This window comes from Oryx dammah, unplaced genomic scaffold, assembly GCF_014754425.2.
Source record: "Oryx dammah isolate SB20612 unplaced genomic scaffold, SCBI_Odam_1.1 HiC_scaffold_12, whole genome shotgun sequence".
NCBI classification, from domain to species: domain Eukaryota; kingdom Metazoa; phylum Chordata; class Mammalia; order Artiodactyla; family Bovidae; genus Oryx; species Oryx dammah.
This window is the reverse complement of record NW_024070196.1, coordinates 23,924,541-23,941,340: the sequence shown is the minus strand read 5'-3', so window position 1 is coordinate 23,941,340 and position 16,800 is coordinate 23,924,541. Positions and strand designations below refer to the sequence as shown.

Below are 16,800 nucleotides of genomic sequence, written 5' to 3'. Positions count from 1 at the left end.
GATCTGTTTACATTTCAACCTAACTATACAATAAAAGATGAATGGATAAAAAGAATGTTGTGGTGGTAGTGATTTAGTCACTAAGCCATTTCCAAGTCTTGTGATCCCATGGAACACCCCTCTGTCCATGGGATTTCCCAGACAAGAATAATGAAATAGGTTGCCATGTCTTTCTTCAGGGGACAGAACCAATGTCTCCTGCATTGCAGGTGGAGTCTTTACTGCTGAGCTATGAGGGAAGCCCAAAAGAATGTGGTATATCCATATAAATAGATATTATTCATGCATAAAAAGGAATTGAGTACTGATATAAGCTGCAATATGAACATCTTAAAACATTAAGCTAGGCAAAGGAACCTAAACACAAAAGGTAACATATGATAGCATTTACATCAAATGTCCAAAACAGGCAAATTCTAGAGATATAAATTTGTGTTAGCTAGGTTCTAAGAGGAGAAAATGGGATTAACTGCTCTTGGATATATGAAGTTTCTTCTGATATGATAAAAAATATTCTGCAATTGGATAAACATGATTGCACACAACCCTTTGAATATATTACAAACCAATGAATCATACATTTGAAAATGGTTACTTTTATGATATGTGATTTATAACTCAGTCTAAGAGAACATGATGATTTTCAAAATTGCATCATTCATTCAACTTCCCAAGTTTATCCCTAATAATACTTCATTTAGATGTAATGATTTGCTACTGAATGTTATTTCTCTACCCAATATTTTCTTTTTAAGAACTGATGATTTGCTGTACTTTTTCTCTTACAAAGGCAGGACAGTTTCCATCACATGTTCCTGCTAAAACAACAGATATCCCACTAAGAAATACATCCAATCTATGCCCTAAAATGAGGGAAAAAAAAAACAGGTAGGGAGCATGAGTTGTTAATTAAAATAGTAATAATAAAATATTTAAAAATAACATTCTAATTGTTTGAAGATGAGCCTCCCTGACCTTTTGTAAAGCTTGCTTTTTTCCTCCCTACAACAATATGCCATATGGTCTAATTTCAAAACAGGTATTGCTGCCTCTATAGTGTAAGTCTATAAAAAGCCTTTCTTAACCCTTGTAAGAAAAAAAAAAGCAAAGCAAAGAAAAGAATACTTCATTTTCAAACGACGAACTGTTACTCATTTTGATCTGGCAATAAATCCTGCTCTCTGTCTTTTCTTTTTTATTAACCAGTTAGAAGATCTCTTTTACTCCATGTAACACACAGCATACTATCTGAGAAAAAGTTAAAGCTTTGAGCGAGTCAGGGTTTAGGATGACACTTTTAAAAAACTGAAATAAGAACAGTTTCTTTCTAGCAAACTGACCAAGAGAAATCATAGCATAAGAATAGGACAAAAAGAGACACCAGGACCAAAGTAAAATGCATGTATTAGGCATGGTAAAGATTTACATGTTACATGACTATGAGAGGTTGCAATATATTTTGGTTAAAAAAAATTAAATAGTAAATTAAAATAAAAATGAAATAACCGTACAACCTCAGTACTATGCATGAAATATAAGTGAATAGAGTAGTGGATAATACTAGATTATTTTACCAACAGTTCCCTTGGTAATTCAGTAAAATAATGATGTGTCAAAATAATTCTAACATCTGACTTGCATTCATATTGAGGCACTTTTTTGCTTAACAAAGATTTGCTGGAATTACTATTGTAAAGGCTTATTTTAACTTCAAGGAACTAGATTTAGCAATATGTCAAAATTGTGGTGTATTGGTATTCCACTGGCACACGTACAAAACGAAATGGAATATAAATCAAAATTGTGATTCAAAACACACTGTCAGATATGGTTTTCTGAGATAAGAATATTCCATGGAAACACCAATTAAAAAAATTCAGACACATACAACACAGTGAATCATAACCAATATTCACTGTATGCAAAAAAAAAAAAATTAATAGCAACATCCTCCATGTCAGTGACATTACATTTGAAACTCAAATGTGCTGTTAGCATTTGGCAGAACTTAACCAGGGATAATTTTAATATCTAAGGTGATGTAAATATGAATGGGTTAACAACTTCTGATGTGACATCACTGTCTAAACTGCCAATATCTCTCAGAAGTTAAGCCTCTTCTATGACAAAGAATGCTACTAAGAGGATCACTTTTCTTTTCTTAATTGATGGGTTCAATTGTGTCATTCAGGGGAACTTCAATATAGTTAAAAATATTTTATAAACTCTTAGACCTGACCATTAGACAAAAACAAAAAGGAGCTATAAATACTTCCTCTGAATAAACTTACAAAACAATCTGATCTTAACAGATTCAAATACAAGTAAATGTGGAATTTGGAATTTAGTACCTCTGTTTTTTGTTTTCTTACAGTGCATAGTTAAAATGTGAGGTTATACTAAATTTGTGTAATACCGGAAAAATTAAACTGAAAAGTTTGGATAAGTCCAGTTTTGTTCATTCTGACAATTTTAATGTATTAAAGGATCTAATATATATATATATTCTTTAGTAAAGAAAATGAGTGCCCATCCATTTAGGTTTGTGTTATTTAGATTCATTTTATATATTGGGGCCATTTTGTAGGCACCTAACTTTGTAGACGCTTTTTCAAGATTTTTCTATTACATTGTCAGTGGGAATTTTTTTTTTAAACATTCTTTATACAGAATATCTCATTAGTTGGTGATACAAAGTAAATTCTTTGTGGTATGATTCTAAAATTTTAACTAACATACATGAAGATATACTTGACTTAGACTAAATTAGAGCTCAAGAAACTAATACCTTATTAAATGTAGAGTTATATTTGAAATATTCTTGATCTTTTGTAACCTGTTGATAATTATTTTTGGTAGAAACCCATTGTAAGAAGTATGCCCAGTCATCTCTGACTTTTTGCGACCCCATGGACTGTAGCCCACCATTCTCCTCTGTCCATAAATTTTCTGGGCAACAATACTAGAGTGAGTTGCCATGTCTTACTCCAGGGGATCTTACCGACCCAGGGATTGAACCCATGTCTCTCACGTCTCCTGCATCAGCAGCTGGATTCTTTATCACTGTGCCACCTGGGAAGGTTGGAAACGCACTGGGGTGACTAAATTGAATTTGAACTTTTCAGTAAAATTTTCAATAGATGCCTAATTTAGATCTAATAAAGCATGACATGTAAAAACACAATTCCCATTACTAAACAAAAATGAATTCAATTTTATACAGAATATATTGCACAATTTAGTCCCTATGATTATACAACCTGAGGGAGAAGAAACTGGTGAGTTTGACTCAAGTGTTGAAAATGATTTGCAGGGAGAAACTTTAACAACTAATTGTAAGTTAATGTTAGCAGGAGAAAATATCCAGTAAGTACTGAAATTAAAAATTAGATATAAATGATAAAAAATAAATCCAGGGTTTAGTGGATGCATACACCTATTAATATCTCCATTCCTACTGGAATTTCTTTCATTCGTAAGCCCATTCTGCACATAAAGTTGACTTATTTCTTAATGCTAATGGCAGATCTTATAGAATATACATACCAATAATGGACAATGAGAACTGAGAGAGAAAGTTGTTAAAAGGTTTCTAGGAAAGGTATTATACTATGAATGTTACTGTGTCTCAGTGTGATGACAGGGATTCTTGTAAACATCCTGACTCTCTCCCTGATGATGACGCTGAGATACAGAGAGAGAAGAGCTGAAAGACTCTAGAACCAATATAGATGTTTTCATATACCTTGCATGAAGATACCTTAACTCTGAATATTTTAATAAAATTTCCTTTTCTAATGTGAGATGGATTTTCTATTACTTGAAGCCAAAGATATCTTGAGGTTATTTAATTTGTTTGACCCTTTATATATTTAAAAATTATATTTTTGATGTATTATTTTATTATTTACTTTAAAAAATTACATTATGATGTACATTTTCTAAATATAATACAAGTAAGCTAATTTGAAATCCTCAAAATATTAGCTAAATTTTGCTTTAACAATAAAATTCAAAAGTGTCTTTAAAAGAGTCCCTCATGAAAACTTAGAGGTTCTTTTCAACCATGGTCCCAAAATTATGAATAACTTAAAAACAAATACTAGTTCATATGAGAATTGGTCTTTTAAAACATAAAATATGAATGAGTATCTTCATTTAAAAATGAAAGTTGTTTTCAATTTACTCTTATGAGAGACTGATTGCTAGAAAAATCATAATACTTAAAAATAAGTAAAAATAATTTTTGGACATGAGAATTTTGGACACCATTGAAAGATTCAGACTTTATTTGATCTCTTTTCAATGGATTCATACAAATGTTAAGAACATGAAAATATCAATTCTAAACCACTTTAAAAACTTATTTTTACCAACTATAAATCAACTTAAAATTTTAAAAAATAAAATTTCAAAAGGCACATATTTATTCAATTGGCTGTACAAGCAGACATCTGTATAACAAACTTGGCAACGTGTGTGAGGTCAGAGAAGGGAGAGCAGAAGCAGTGGCTTAAGGCATCTCTATGGAAATTAGTTTTTACAGGACTACTTATTAGAAAGTGAAGATTCTTTTCCTTTATCAAGGCACTGGACTTAAAAAGAGTAAAGTTTCTTTAATGCCTGAATCTCTGATGCCACAAGAACTTGATAGGATCATACACACACAAAATTTAGAAAAAGTAAAGTTTAAATAATCAAAACCTACAGGATTTTTTGTAAACTTTTTGTAAATTGACAGTCATTTCTTAAAGTAAATATTAAAAATAAGAAATTTTTACTAAAATGGCATATTACTGTGCCATGAAACTATAGCCACAATTCACCTAAACAACTGACATTATGCCCTATTAAATCCTCACACATGTGAGAAGACAATTCAGTTCCCTGATCTTATCTTGATAATCCATTTACAAGTACTGTGAACTTTTGTTCAAATACGTGAACATTTCTCTAAAATGGATTTTCCAGAAAAAGATGTCAAGACTCGATATGTGTACTACAGTTTCCAGTCCTGTTGCCTGGCACCCTTTCTTAAAAGCTCTCTGCTTTGCAGGTAAATACTTCTCAATACAGTAATCCAAAGAGCTAAAGAATTATAATTGGCCTATGGATTTCACATACACTTTTACAGTAAATCAGTATTTACCAAAATATGTTAAGAGAAGTGAAAAGCAACATACTTTAAAAAATATTTAGTTTAAGCTGTGAATAAGATACTGTATACACAAAAGCTTTGCTTAGAAAGTACTGAGAATATGAAACTCTGAAAGTCCTAGAAGACAATACATATGAATTGACAATACATATGTTTGTGTGTATGGGGGGTTTGTATATTTGAGGTATTTAAAGTGTTTTAAAATATAACATTAAAGCCACCAAACTAAGAGTTTGAAAAATTTGAGGTTAAAAATTTAATTTTGAAATGACCCTCAAAACTATAAACAAGATGAAAGTATCAGGGAAAACTAACAACTCCATATAAATAAAAAACACCCCCCTCAGAAAAACACATTAAGATGATGAAAATAAACTAACATCACTTACAGAAATATGAAAATATAAATGTTCAGTAATTACAAGAAATGCTGTTTAAATTTTGAGGTAATAAAGTAGTAAAATAAATAATCATGAAATATTTTATTTTTACATATCATGTTGAATCAGACAACAGCGTAAGCAAAATCCCTCTTATATATGGAAATGAGCAGTCCTACTCACAATGGAATTTTTTTTTTTTTTTTCACAGTGGAAATGTTAAGAGGCACAAGTTTCTAAACAGCATTTGGGTAATATTTATCAAAATTAGTTTTTAAATTGCTGTCCTTTTAAACATTAATTCCAATGAATCACACATTTTCTTAATAAATTAATTATATATATCAGCATATATGAGTTTGCAAGGGTGTTTATCTCCAAGGTGTTTATGATAGAACAAAAAAGGAAAATGGAAGAAATAATCTAGTAACCTATATGTTTATCAAGAGAAAATTGTTACATTATGGTACAAACATTAAAAGGAAGATAAAAAAATCATTAAAATTATAGTGCAAATACTTACTTCCAACTACCCATGGAAGCTGACTGTGTCATACTGTCAAATTAAGTAAGCAGTTTTAAGAAGGTTTATAAGTATGATTCTATTTTTGTTAAATTATGTGTATAAGTATAGAAAAAATTGGGGAGGAGATGCAATATATTTTAACAGAAGCTCTGTCTCCACAGTAGGATTATATGTTGCTATAATTTTTTCATTGTCTAAAAGATACTTTTAATTTAGAAAATGTGCAATGAATGTTCATATATTTGATAGAAAAATAAACAGAAACAGATTTTCTCATTCTTTCACAGCTAAAGTATTGCTGAAGTAAAATATTTTAATATTTCTATAATACTGTGCTGGTAATATATGAAACAGAAGACTGGGATATATGGTTACAGGGAGCAACTAAGCAGAGAAAAAAAATAAAACAACAAAAACAAACCTATTTTCTAGACACCTTTTTGGTATGAGAAAATCAGAATTTTAAACATAATTAGTTAAATGTAAATAACTCTTGCATCTATTTCCAAACTGGATTTCAAACAGCACACAGTAAAAGTCAGTATAATAAAACCCTTTTTAAAAAGTATAGAGGAACCACATCATATAAAGGAAAGGCAGGAGAGAAGAAAAGTCTGGAAATGGGACTGAAATCAAAATTATTCTGGACAACAGGCTAAAGTGATGTAACTTCAATTTATCAGAAAATCAGTTAGTGAGCTTCTGATTAATCAAAGCTAAAAGTGAGCTTTAATGGGTTACAAAGCTCTTAAAGTCTAATAAAAGGGACATGGAGGTCATAAAAATAGGAAAGTTTTACTTTTCTGAACCCTGAGATAGTATCACTACATGGAACAACATATAACAGAGATTAGAAAACACAGTTGTTAAACAAAATTTCTATGTTCCCTATACATGACTTACATAATATTGGTTCCTGATTCAAAACTTAAGGCATAATTTTATGCTGCATACAAAGGCCAATTTTTGACCTGAATTGATACAGGGTTATAACTTAAGGAATGTAGAAGTTAAGGTTTTACTACTCAACTCACAAATCTGATAACCAGCAAGCATCTGAATTATGTCAATCAATGGAAAGAACAGTAAAATATCCTACAAAGCAGATTTGTAGGCAACATTAAAATAATTCCATCATTAATTTTAGCCATCAGAAAAACAATCATTTCAGGATAAAAACCAAAAGAAAATTCAATGATTTTCTACTATTTTAAACATTAATTCAAAATTAAATTAGATACTGAGTTTGTAGTAGGAATTTTTAAACTTTGGTTTCTTTTAAAAACATTAGATGAGAAATTAGAAAGTTTCTTTTTATAAAAATAAATTACTTTCCAATGCTTAGGTATAAGAACTACTTTGGGCATATTTTCATGGAAGAAATTAAAGCTAGCAATACTATTAAAATAAGAAAAAATATGCAAAAAACAAGTAATTACCACACTTCAGTTGGTTCAAAATGTAGTAAAAATATATCTAATTATACTTATTACTATGAACACTATCAAATCGGAAAAATATACCATATTATAATTACATGGTGTGCCTCTTTAAAAAGAACCAAGGTTCTAAGATTCACTTATTTTTTTCTCCAAAGGAAAATAAATAGCTTTGTATACAAAACTTTCCATCACAACATTTACTAAACTAACCAGCCATCAGCTGGAATTTAAAATTTACTGAGGAGAATTCAGGCAGAAATCACTAACATTCCTCAGTCTGCAGCACACACTGGCTGATGCAGAAAGTTTTCCTCTCCTAGGGTTTCTGGGCCAGGGCGATGTTGAGTGGCTTGGAGCCTAAGATGCGGCCATTCATCTCCGTCATTGCTTTAGTGGCCTCCTCCGCAGAGGAGAAGCAGATCAAGCCAAACCCTTTGCTTCGCCCTTCTTCCTGCATTACCTTAACCCTGTTAATTGATCCAAATGAAGAAAATTCCCGCCGCAGTTTTTCATCATCAATGGTCTCATCCAGGTTCTTAATATAGAGCTTCGCACCCTGGCACCGCCGAAATCTTTCATGTTTCAGCTGCTCAAACATTTGCTTTAACTCAGCCTGTCGCTCTGCTTTCTTCTGTGCCCGGCCTACAAAAAGCAGCTGTCCGTTTATGTCCTTTCCATTCATTTCTTCAACAGCCCTTTTGGCAGCCTCATGGCTATCAAAACTCACAAAGCCAAAGCCTTTGGATTTTCCACTGGAATCTGTCATAACCTTAACACTCAGGGTTTTGCCGTATTTGCTGAAAACTTCCTTCAGCCTCTCATCATCCATCTCATCTCCGAAATTTTTGATGTAAACATTGGTGAATTCATGGGCTTTGTTCTGAAACTCGGCTTCTCGATCTTTTCGGCTTTTGAATCTGCCAACAAACAGCCTGCAGTCCTTAAGCAGTGTCCCATTCATTTCCTCGATGGCTCTGTCGGCAGCAATCTGGTTTTGAAAGTGCACGAATGCATAGCCCCGGGAGCCGTGATCATCACTCATCACCTTGGAGGACAGGATCTTCCCAAACGTTGAAAAGTGTTCATAAAGGGTTTTGTTATCAATGGATCTGTCCAGATTCTTGATGAACACGTTCCCAATCCCAGATTTCCTTAAGTAGGCGTCACGTTGAGACCACATGAGACGGATGGATTTGCCCTTTATCAGGTCAAAGTTCATGGTGTCAAGGGCCTTCTGGGCATCCGCCAGCTGCAGAAAGTTCACATAGGCATAGCCCAGGGAGCGGCGGGTGACCAGGTCCCTGCAGATGCGGATGGACAACACGGGCCCCACGGCGCTGAACTTCTTGAACAGCAGGTCCTCGGTGACGTCAGCATGGAGGTCACCCACGTACAGGGAGGCCTGGCGGTACTTGGCTGCTATATTCATCTTGCGCCTCACCACCAGAAGCCGGTCCCTAAAGAGCTCCTGGGGTGATTTCTGCAGGAGTGTGGCCCGGGCTCATGCGTGGTGGCCTCTGAGTCACGGCTCTGAGGCTCAGTGTTGGGGTGCATGTACGGCTCCCCAGCCTCAGGCATCATCCTCATTCCAAAACCCCCCAGAAACCAGTCCGGCCCATCCTGGAACAGAAGTGACAGAACTTTGAAATCTCAAAGAAAGGCTCCCAGGACAAGCTTGTCCTTCCCGGCCAGTTTGTGAGCAATCTTCAGGTGGCGGGCTGGCCCTCCATCTGAGTGTTCTCCACTCTGGTTCAGCCCTCTGATCGCTGGTTTCCAAATAAAAATAGGCCTTGTTCAGGCCGGTTTAAAGTTACAGCCTCCGGGGAAGAATTCCACAAGTGGCCGCTGAGGAGACGACCCGGGACGCGGCGCGCGGCGGCGAAAGCGGGGCCTCGGAGCCCCGAACCGCCCGGGACCGGGTCGTGCTGGCGCCGCCGCCCGGGCGCGGCCGGGGGCTCCGCGGGCTCCGCGCGCCCTGACCGACCCCGGCCGTTTTCCTCCCTGCAGACCCCGCGGGGAGCCCTGGGAAGGACGGGTGGGGGGTGGGGAGGCGGGCAGATCGACGGGGTGGATGGACGGACGGACTGACGGCCGCGGCCGGGTGGGCGGCGGCGGCCAAGCAGGGGCTGGGGGCTCACCGGGGCTGCGGCCTGCGGGGGGCGGACGGGAAGCCCGGAACTCGCGCGCTCAACTTCCCGCGCACTCGCTGCCAAGGGGGATGTTTTCTTTTTAATATTTTTGGAGAATGTTTTTCTTCCCACCCGCCCCTCTAGCTCACTTCCCAACCCCCTCCGAAGGCTGGGCTGAGGAGCAGGAGGCGGTGACCAGGGTGGAGAAAGACAGCCTAGGGGAGTGGCCCTAATAAACCCACCCGCCCGCCGGCCCTGGCGTTAAGTCTTACTGCGGGAGCTTTGCCAAGTGTGGATCTGGGCTTGTCACTTCCTAACTTCAAACCGTCCAGTGGCTTCCTTTGACTCTTGGATAAGATCCAACATCCGTACCTTGTGCTACAAAGTTCTGCGGGATTCTTTCCATGTTCAACCTCAACTGCCCCTGGATCCCCTTATTAAACTACATGCCTTCTTTTGTTCAGAGGCAACTTGACAAAGCTGTGTTGATGCTCTTTCCAAATAGAAGTTTCCCCTATACCTCTTTTGAAAAACTTTAGTTTTCACTCTTAGAAAGTTAGACTACCTTGTATTTTCCTGGAGTTTGTCTAACTTAAATATATTGTGCATTCCATGGCAGTAGGGACCATAAACTCGTTTTATTTCCTGGCTTAACTTGGAGAATGAGGTGCTCAGCATTTACTGAAAGAATCCATTGCGTGGAATAGACGAGATATTTAATCTGACGTTGTTTTTCACGCCTGGAAACATGGAAATAGTGTTCCTTACCTCAGTGTATTGTAAAGATTAAATGAATTAGTAGATTTGGAAATGTCTAACAATATCTGGCAGAGAATAGGCTTTGGGTAACATCGGTTTTATTTCTTCTAGTTAAATAAATTCCTTAATATCATTTCCGTAAAACATTAAATTTGAATCATCATGCATTTTAAAGAATGTTACCTGCAAAATTGAATTGTGTGGATTGGGTTATATAAGGTTAATCTATGGTGGTTTTCAAACTTTAATGGACCTTGAAATGCAGAAGGAATCTTTTTTGAAAGAAAATTCTGATTCAGTAATTTGGAATGAACTAGAAACTCTACACTTCCAAAAAGCCCCTATGTGATGCAGATTCTGTTGGTCTTTGAGCTACACTCTTAATAACAAGACTTTAAGGCTAAATGAATGAGTCGCCATAGTGGTGTCTCCTCTAAGGGCTGGGGAAAAAAATTTTTTTTCTTTCAAGAGATAATGATACTGACAAAATTCTCAATAATATATTAAACACACACACAACTAAACTGGAAGGTGATTTTCACTATAAAATCCATATTGCTTTTAACTTTAATGGTGAATAATGATTCTATGATAACTCCCAAATTAATCCTGATTACTGCTTTTTGTTTGTGAAATTTATTCTGATATGTGTTGCTCTTGTAGGATCATTGTTCAAATAAAGTAATCTTTTCTTCAACCATATAACTTCTAGGTGCAATTAAAATGGAAAAAAAGAACACTGACATAGGTGGTAGATACCAACAGTGGATACCAGCACATACTTAAAAAATTCAGATACTATTTGGCATTGTTCAAAGTAAATAAAAGTTGTCACCATATTCAGTATTAGCAGATCTATATAAAAAAAGAAAGTTTCTAAGTGTACATTTCCTGAGAATTTTGCTAAGACTTTTTATTTCTAGGAAAAGTGCCTCAGATCACATTAGTTCTTTGTTAAATAATTTAGCTATAGCAGATATCAGAATATTTCAAAAACTCATTTATTTTCCATTTTACTTTAGTGTAATCTTCATAAACATTTTGTGAAAAGTGAAGAAGAGTTTCCGGTTTAATCTTAAAATTTAGTCTTAAATTCTTGTCTCTAATCAACTTATAAGCGAAAGGTTCAGTTCAGTTCAGTTCATTTCAGTTCAGCTTAGTCGCTCAGTCGTGTCTGACTCTTTGCGACCCCATGAATTGCAGCATGCCAGGCCTCCCTGTCCATCACCAACTCCTGGAGTTCACTCAAACTCATGTCCATCGAGTTGGTGATGCCATCCAGCCATCTCATCCTCTGTTGTCCCCTTTTCCTCCTGCCCCCAATCCCTCCCAGCATCAGAGTCTTTTCCAATGAGTCAACTCTTCACATGAGGTGGCCAAAGTACTGAAGTTTCAGCTTTAGCATTATTCCTTCCAAAGAAATGTCAGGTCTGATCTCCTTCAGAATGGACTGGCTAGATCTCCTTGCAGTCCAAGGGACTCTCAAGAGTCTTCTCCAACACCACAGTTCAAAAGCATCAATTCTTCAGCACTCAGCTTTCTTCACAGTCCAACTCTCACATCCATACATGACCACTGGAAAAACCATAGCCTTGACTAGATGGACCTTTCTTGGCAAAGTAATGTCTCTGCTTTTCAATATCCTATCTAGGTTGGTCATAACTTTTCTTCCAAGGAGTAAGCGTCTTTTAATTTCATGGCTGCAGTCACCATCTGCAGTGATTATGGAGCCCCCCAAAATAAAGTCTGACACTGTTTCTACTGTTTCCCCAACTTCAGTTTGTTAAATGACCACCAGTCATGCTTCTTATTTATACTACTCATTACACTGCTTTCATTTTTTGTGTTTTAACAAAGTAAGCATTTTTAAGCATCTATGATTCTTTCTTCTCTTTAATTCTCTAAATCTCATCATTTTGTCATTTGTGTTGATTCAATAATTTCTTAATTTGGGATGCCTTTTACCCTTTGCCCTTTGTTTCTATTCTCATTACCACTGCTTTTGCCTCATTTCCTTGTGTATTATTGCACAAGTTTTATTCATTCATCTTCTTTTGTTTACATGCCAGTCTGTTTATATGGCAGTCCAGTGTGCATTGTGCTGCTAGCATAATCTTACTAACAATTCTTTCATAAGATTTCAGTAAAAAATAACAAATGAGTACCAAAACTGTGCAGTATCAATTCTATCCTAGCTACATATATCTTCTGTCAGGCTAATTCATCATTTGTTTTATATGTACATACAGTTAATTCTTCTAAATATATACTTCCCCTATGATTATCTAAATTTTATTATCCTTGAGCCCTGTTTTCATCAATACTTTTTTCCCTCAGTAGTCCAGCTGACACAGATTACTTTTCCTTTTCGGAAACAATTTATTTAGCATATACATCATGTATTTGTACTTAATTTTGGCATGAATTCATTGGGTTTGATAGACTTTGACTTAAAATTGATACTGCCAATGTTAATTGTCTTGTACTTTCCTTACCCATTTGTTTCAGGTTTGCATATTGCTGACTTGCATGTCTTCTTAATTCCTCAAATATTCTGAAAATATCTCAATTAAGTGCCAACAATTTGCCTCATTTTTTTTTTTTTTTTTTGGACTGCACAGTGTGGCATGCAGTATCTCAGTTACCAGACCAAGAACTGAACCTGTACCCTCTGCAGTGGAAGCATGGAGTCTTAATCACTGGACCACCACAGAAATCTCTGTTTTGCCTCATTTTGAAATACATTGTAAGTTTGCCCATCTTATGTTATTTGGCACAATCACCAGAGTACCAGTATATTTTTTGTGTGGGTGACTTACAGCATTCAGAATTAGAGGATATAAGATGCTATTTTGCTTAAATGGCAGGAAAAAATGTTTGTCAGTGCTTCTATTCACTGATATTGATGTTAACGGAGGTCAGTACTTAACTCAGTATATATTATGAAGAAATGAGTAAACAGCTATTTTGAGTACAAAAATACATTTTAAAATAGAAATCTCTTGTACTAATTAGACCAGTTTCTGACATCTACTTGAATCATTGCTCCAATGAAGTCAAACTATTGATAAAATTTTCCTTATTTTTGTTCAAAACGTTCCTTATAATCTTAGTAGAAAGCAAGAACAGGAATGAAGCTTTTTTTCTTATATTTAGATAGTGTTTTGTTCAGTATTTACTCCAAAGTGTAATATTGTGTCTTTTAGTTTGTTTCAATTTTATTTAACTGTTATGGTCTCTCTTCACTTGTAACTGTTTTTTCATTTTTTTTTTCTTTGCCAAAATAGTGTTAATTTCCTTAGAATGAGGTATATGATTTATGTATCAAAGTGGTACTTCTTCATTCAGAGCATATAAAAATGTCACAAAAATAATATTTGATTACTAGCAGTTCTTGATCAAAAGTTCAAATCAATCCAAAATATCATTTGCCAGTAAAAATATAGGCATTATAGAAATTAAACTGAATAAGACACAACATGTTTCCCTGAAAGTTTCAAGGCTCTTATTAGGAAAAAAAAAAAAGACTAAAGCAACAATTTTAAAACAGTGTAAATTCAGTAGCTAAGAATGTATAAGATAGAAATTTAGCAAAAGAGATATATGGTCTATCTATAAGAACCAAAAAAAGATTTTGCAGAGAAGATGGTACTAAAGAAGACCAATCTCTCTTTTTGTGAACTATGGGGAAGTTTAGGTATAAATAATATTGGTGTCAGGCTTCCCTGGTGGGTCAGCAGTAAAGAATCTGCCCACCAATGCAGGAGGCGTAGGTTCGATCCCTGGGTTGGGAAGATCTGGAGAAGGAAATGACAACCCACTCCAGTATTCTTGCCTGGAAAATCCCAAGAAGAGAGGAGCCTGAAAGGATACAGTCCACAGAGCCACAAAGAGTTGGAAATGACTTAGCTACTAAACAAGAACCACCACAACTAAAATGTTGGCATCAACCAGTATCCACTTAATATTGCTGGAATACAAAGTGTGAAGAAGGAAGTGGCAGGAATTGGGATGAGAACAAAGTAAGAGCAATAGACCAGATTGCTTCACATGCTAGGCTGTATTACAGAATTTGTTCTAAAGGAAAGCTATTGGAATAATTGATCTGAGAAATGACTTGTTTATATCACATTTCAGAAGTGTAATGTGAAGATAATGTGAAAGACATGGAGTCCTGGAAACACGAAGCAGGGATAATGTAAAGATGCATAATCACAAACCATTCTGAGTATGAAAATGGACTTTAAAATAAAAATCTCTTGGGGAATTCCCTGGTGGTCCAGTGATTAGGACTTGGCAGTTTCACTGCTGTGGCCCAAGTTCAATCCTTCATGAGGGATCAATCGTGCAAGCTGTATGGCCAAAAAAATTAAAAAAAATAAAAACAGAATAGAATGGAATAAAATAAAATCTCTCATACAAATGAGATCAAAGTGTTTCTGAAGTCTGCTGTAATGGTTGCTCTGATGTAGTCAAGTGAAGTGAGGTGAAAGTTGCTCAGTCGTGTAGTCAACTGTTAGTAAAGTAGTTTTTGGCATACAACTTATGTTGAAAAGCATTTGTTTTAAAGTTCCAATCTGACTGCCCTCAGATGGCTGCCCAAAGGTTCTGCATTTTGTCACTTTGTCCTGCCTACTTTACTTGTACCCTTTCTCCTTGCTCAAGAGCTCCAACTTCATCTTACTGTTTAATCCCTGTTGCCAAAGCTAAGAAAGCTGCTCACCTTGTATTCTCAGTTTTTTCAGTTAGCAATCAGACACATCTATCACCACGTATTATCACCTTTCATAACACAAATCCATTGTACTATTATGCCCAAATCTCTTCAACTCTACCATGGGTAGGCAAGGAAGAACTAAGGGAGTGAAGAAGTCTGAGATGCCCTTCTTAGCCAGCTATCCTTTTCTTGGTGAACCTATGTACTACTATAAGAGAATCTTATTGGCTCTAACCTTGATGAATAGAGAAGGATTGGAGACTACTGCCTTATTCTTGTTACCAGGGAAGATCTAATATTTTTCATGAAGACGTTCATCTCATTACTGGTTATTCATGCAGACACGATTTCCTTACACCCAGCTGGGGATCTCTTGTCTACTCTGGACAGAAATATGCTCTGCTCATCTCATCATTTCAGTCTCTACTTGTCTACACTGCTGCCGTTAGCATTAGTCAGCCAAATTCCTATCTAGAAAATGGTGCCCCAGGTTCTACAGGCTTAACCCTCCAAAGTTTCTGCATTACAATCCACAGGAGTCAGTGCAGAAGAGAAAGTGGTTCAAGACTGGGTCACTGGGAATTGATCCTTTAAGTGTTAATGATTTCTCCTCATTCATGCCCTTCTCTGAAGGTGAGCCTTATGAAAGAATGTGAACAGGTTGATACCAGTTCAGGTTGTGTAATTACCTCTGCTGTTCTCTTGCCAGGACGATTTCTGCAATTAGGTAGAAAAGTTTTATGAAGCAACAACTTTTCTGCATGGTCCCATGTTCTGGCTACAAATGACAAATTCCAAATACCTGAAAAGGTGTTCTATATATAAAGTCTTTTTCCTATAGTTTGATAATTCTATCTTTAAAGAAAAATCTTTTCCTCTGGTAGCAGTTCCTGATATCTTATCTTGGTGTGTAACTGCATCTTCTGATGTTTGCTGTTATGTCCAACTGCAGGAGGTACTAGTCAATTATAGGCTTAGGAACTGTTCTGTTTAACTACTTGCTATGTGAAAACCTCCTTATCAATCCCATTGCCACATATATAAATACAGACTCATTTGTTATTTTTTATTATTGGTCCCTATCCTCAACACTCACACACAAGCTATACCACTACCAACATCTTTAAAGTGAAAATTCCACAAAAGCAAAAATTATGTCTAAATGAATCACCACCATATTCTCAATTCCTTAAATAAAGGCTCCCATGCAATGGGGTTCTCAACACTTCTATTTTGAATGTTGACAGACAATTCTTTATAAATCATTTACATTTCTACACATCTTATAAATAGAGGTATGCCTGCGTGCTCAGTTGCTCAGTCGTGTCCAACTCTTTGTGACGCCATGGACCATAACTTTCCAGGCTCCTCTGTTCATGGAATTTATCAGGCAAGAATACTAGGGTGGTTTTCCATTTCCTTGTCAAGGGATCTTCCCAATAAAGGGCTCAAACCTGCGTCTCTTGCATCTCCTGCATTGGCAGGTGGGGTCTTTCCACTGCAACACCTGGGAAGACCATAGAGGCACTGAGTGCCTTTGTCTTGAACTATGGTTTAAACAATGTTTAAATAGCAAATGGCCTTGGAAAATATTGTGTTTCTCTATAAAACAAAGTGCAGTTTTATTCAAAGACTTAGAAGATATAGATACTTTCTTTGGAGAACAGAGCAGGCGTACTTTCTGCCCAT

The 16,800-nt window shown here is 36.0% G+C and overlaps 1 protein-coding gene across 1 annotated transcript; it reads right to left on the bottom strand.

The window, feature by feature from the left end:
• Positions 1 to 4,259: 4,259 nt before the first annotated feature.
• Positions 4,260 to 9,775, bottom strand: PABPC4L (poly(A) binding protein cytoplasmic 4 like). The gene has a single exon (XM_040250505.1). It carries the CDS (start codon positions 8,933 to 8,935, stop codon positions 7,823 to 7,825), a length of 1,113 nt encoding a protein of 370 aa, XP_040106439.1. The 5' UTR covers positions 8,936 to 9,775; the 3' UTR covers positions 4,260 to 7,822.
• Between the last annotated feature and the right edge of the window lie 7,025 nt (positions 9,776 to 16,800).

Bases quoted from the DNA above. Each gene is read 5' to 3' on its own strand.
- PABPC4L (XM_040250505.1), bottom strand. From the start codon at position 8,935: ATGAATATAGCAGCCAAGTACCGCCAGGCCTCCCTGTACGTGGGTGAC.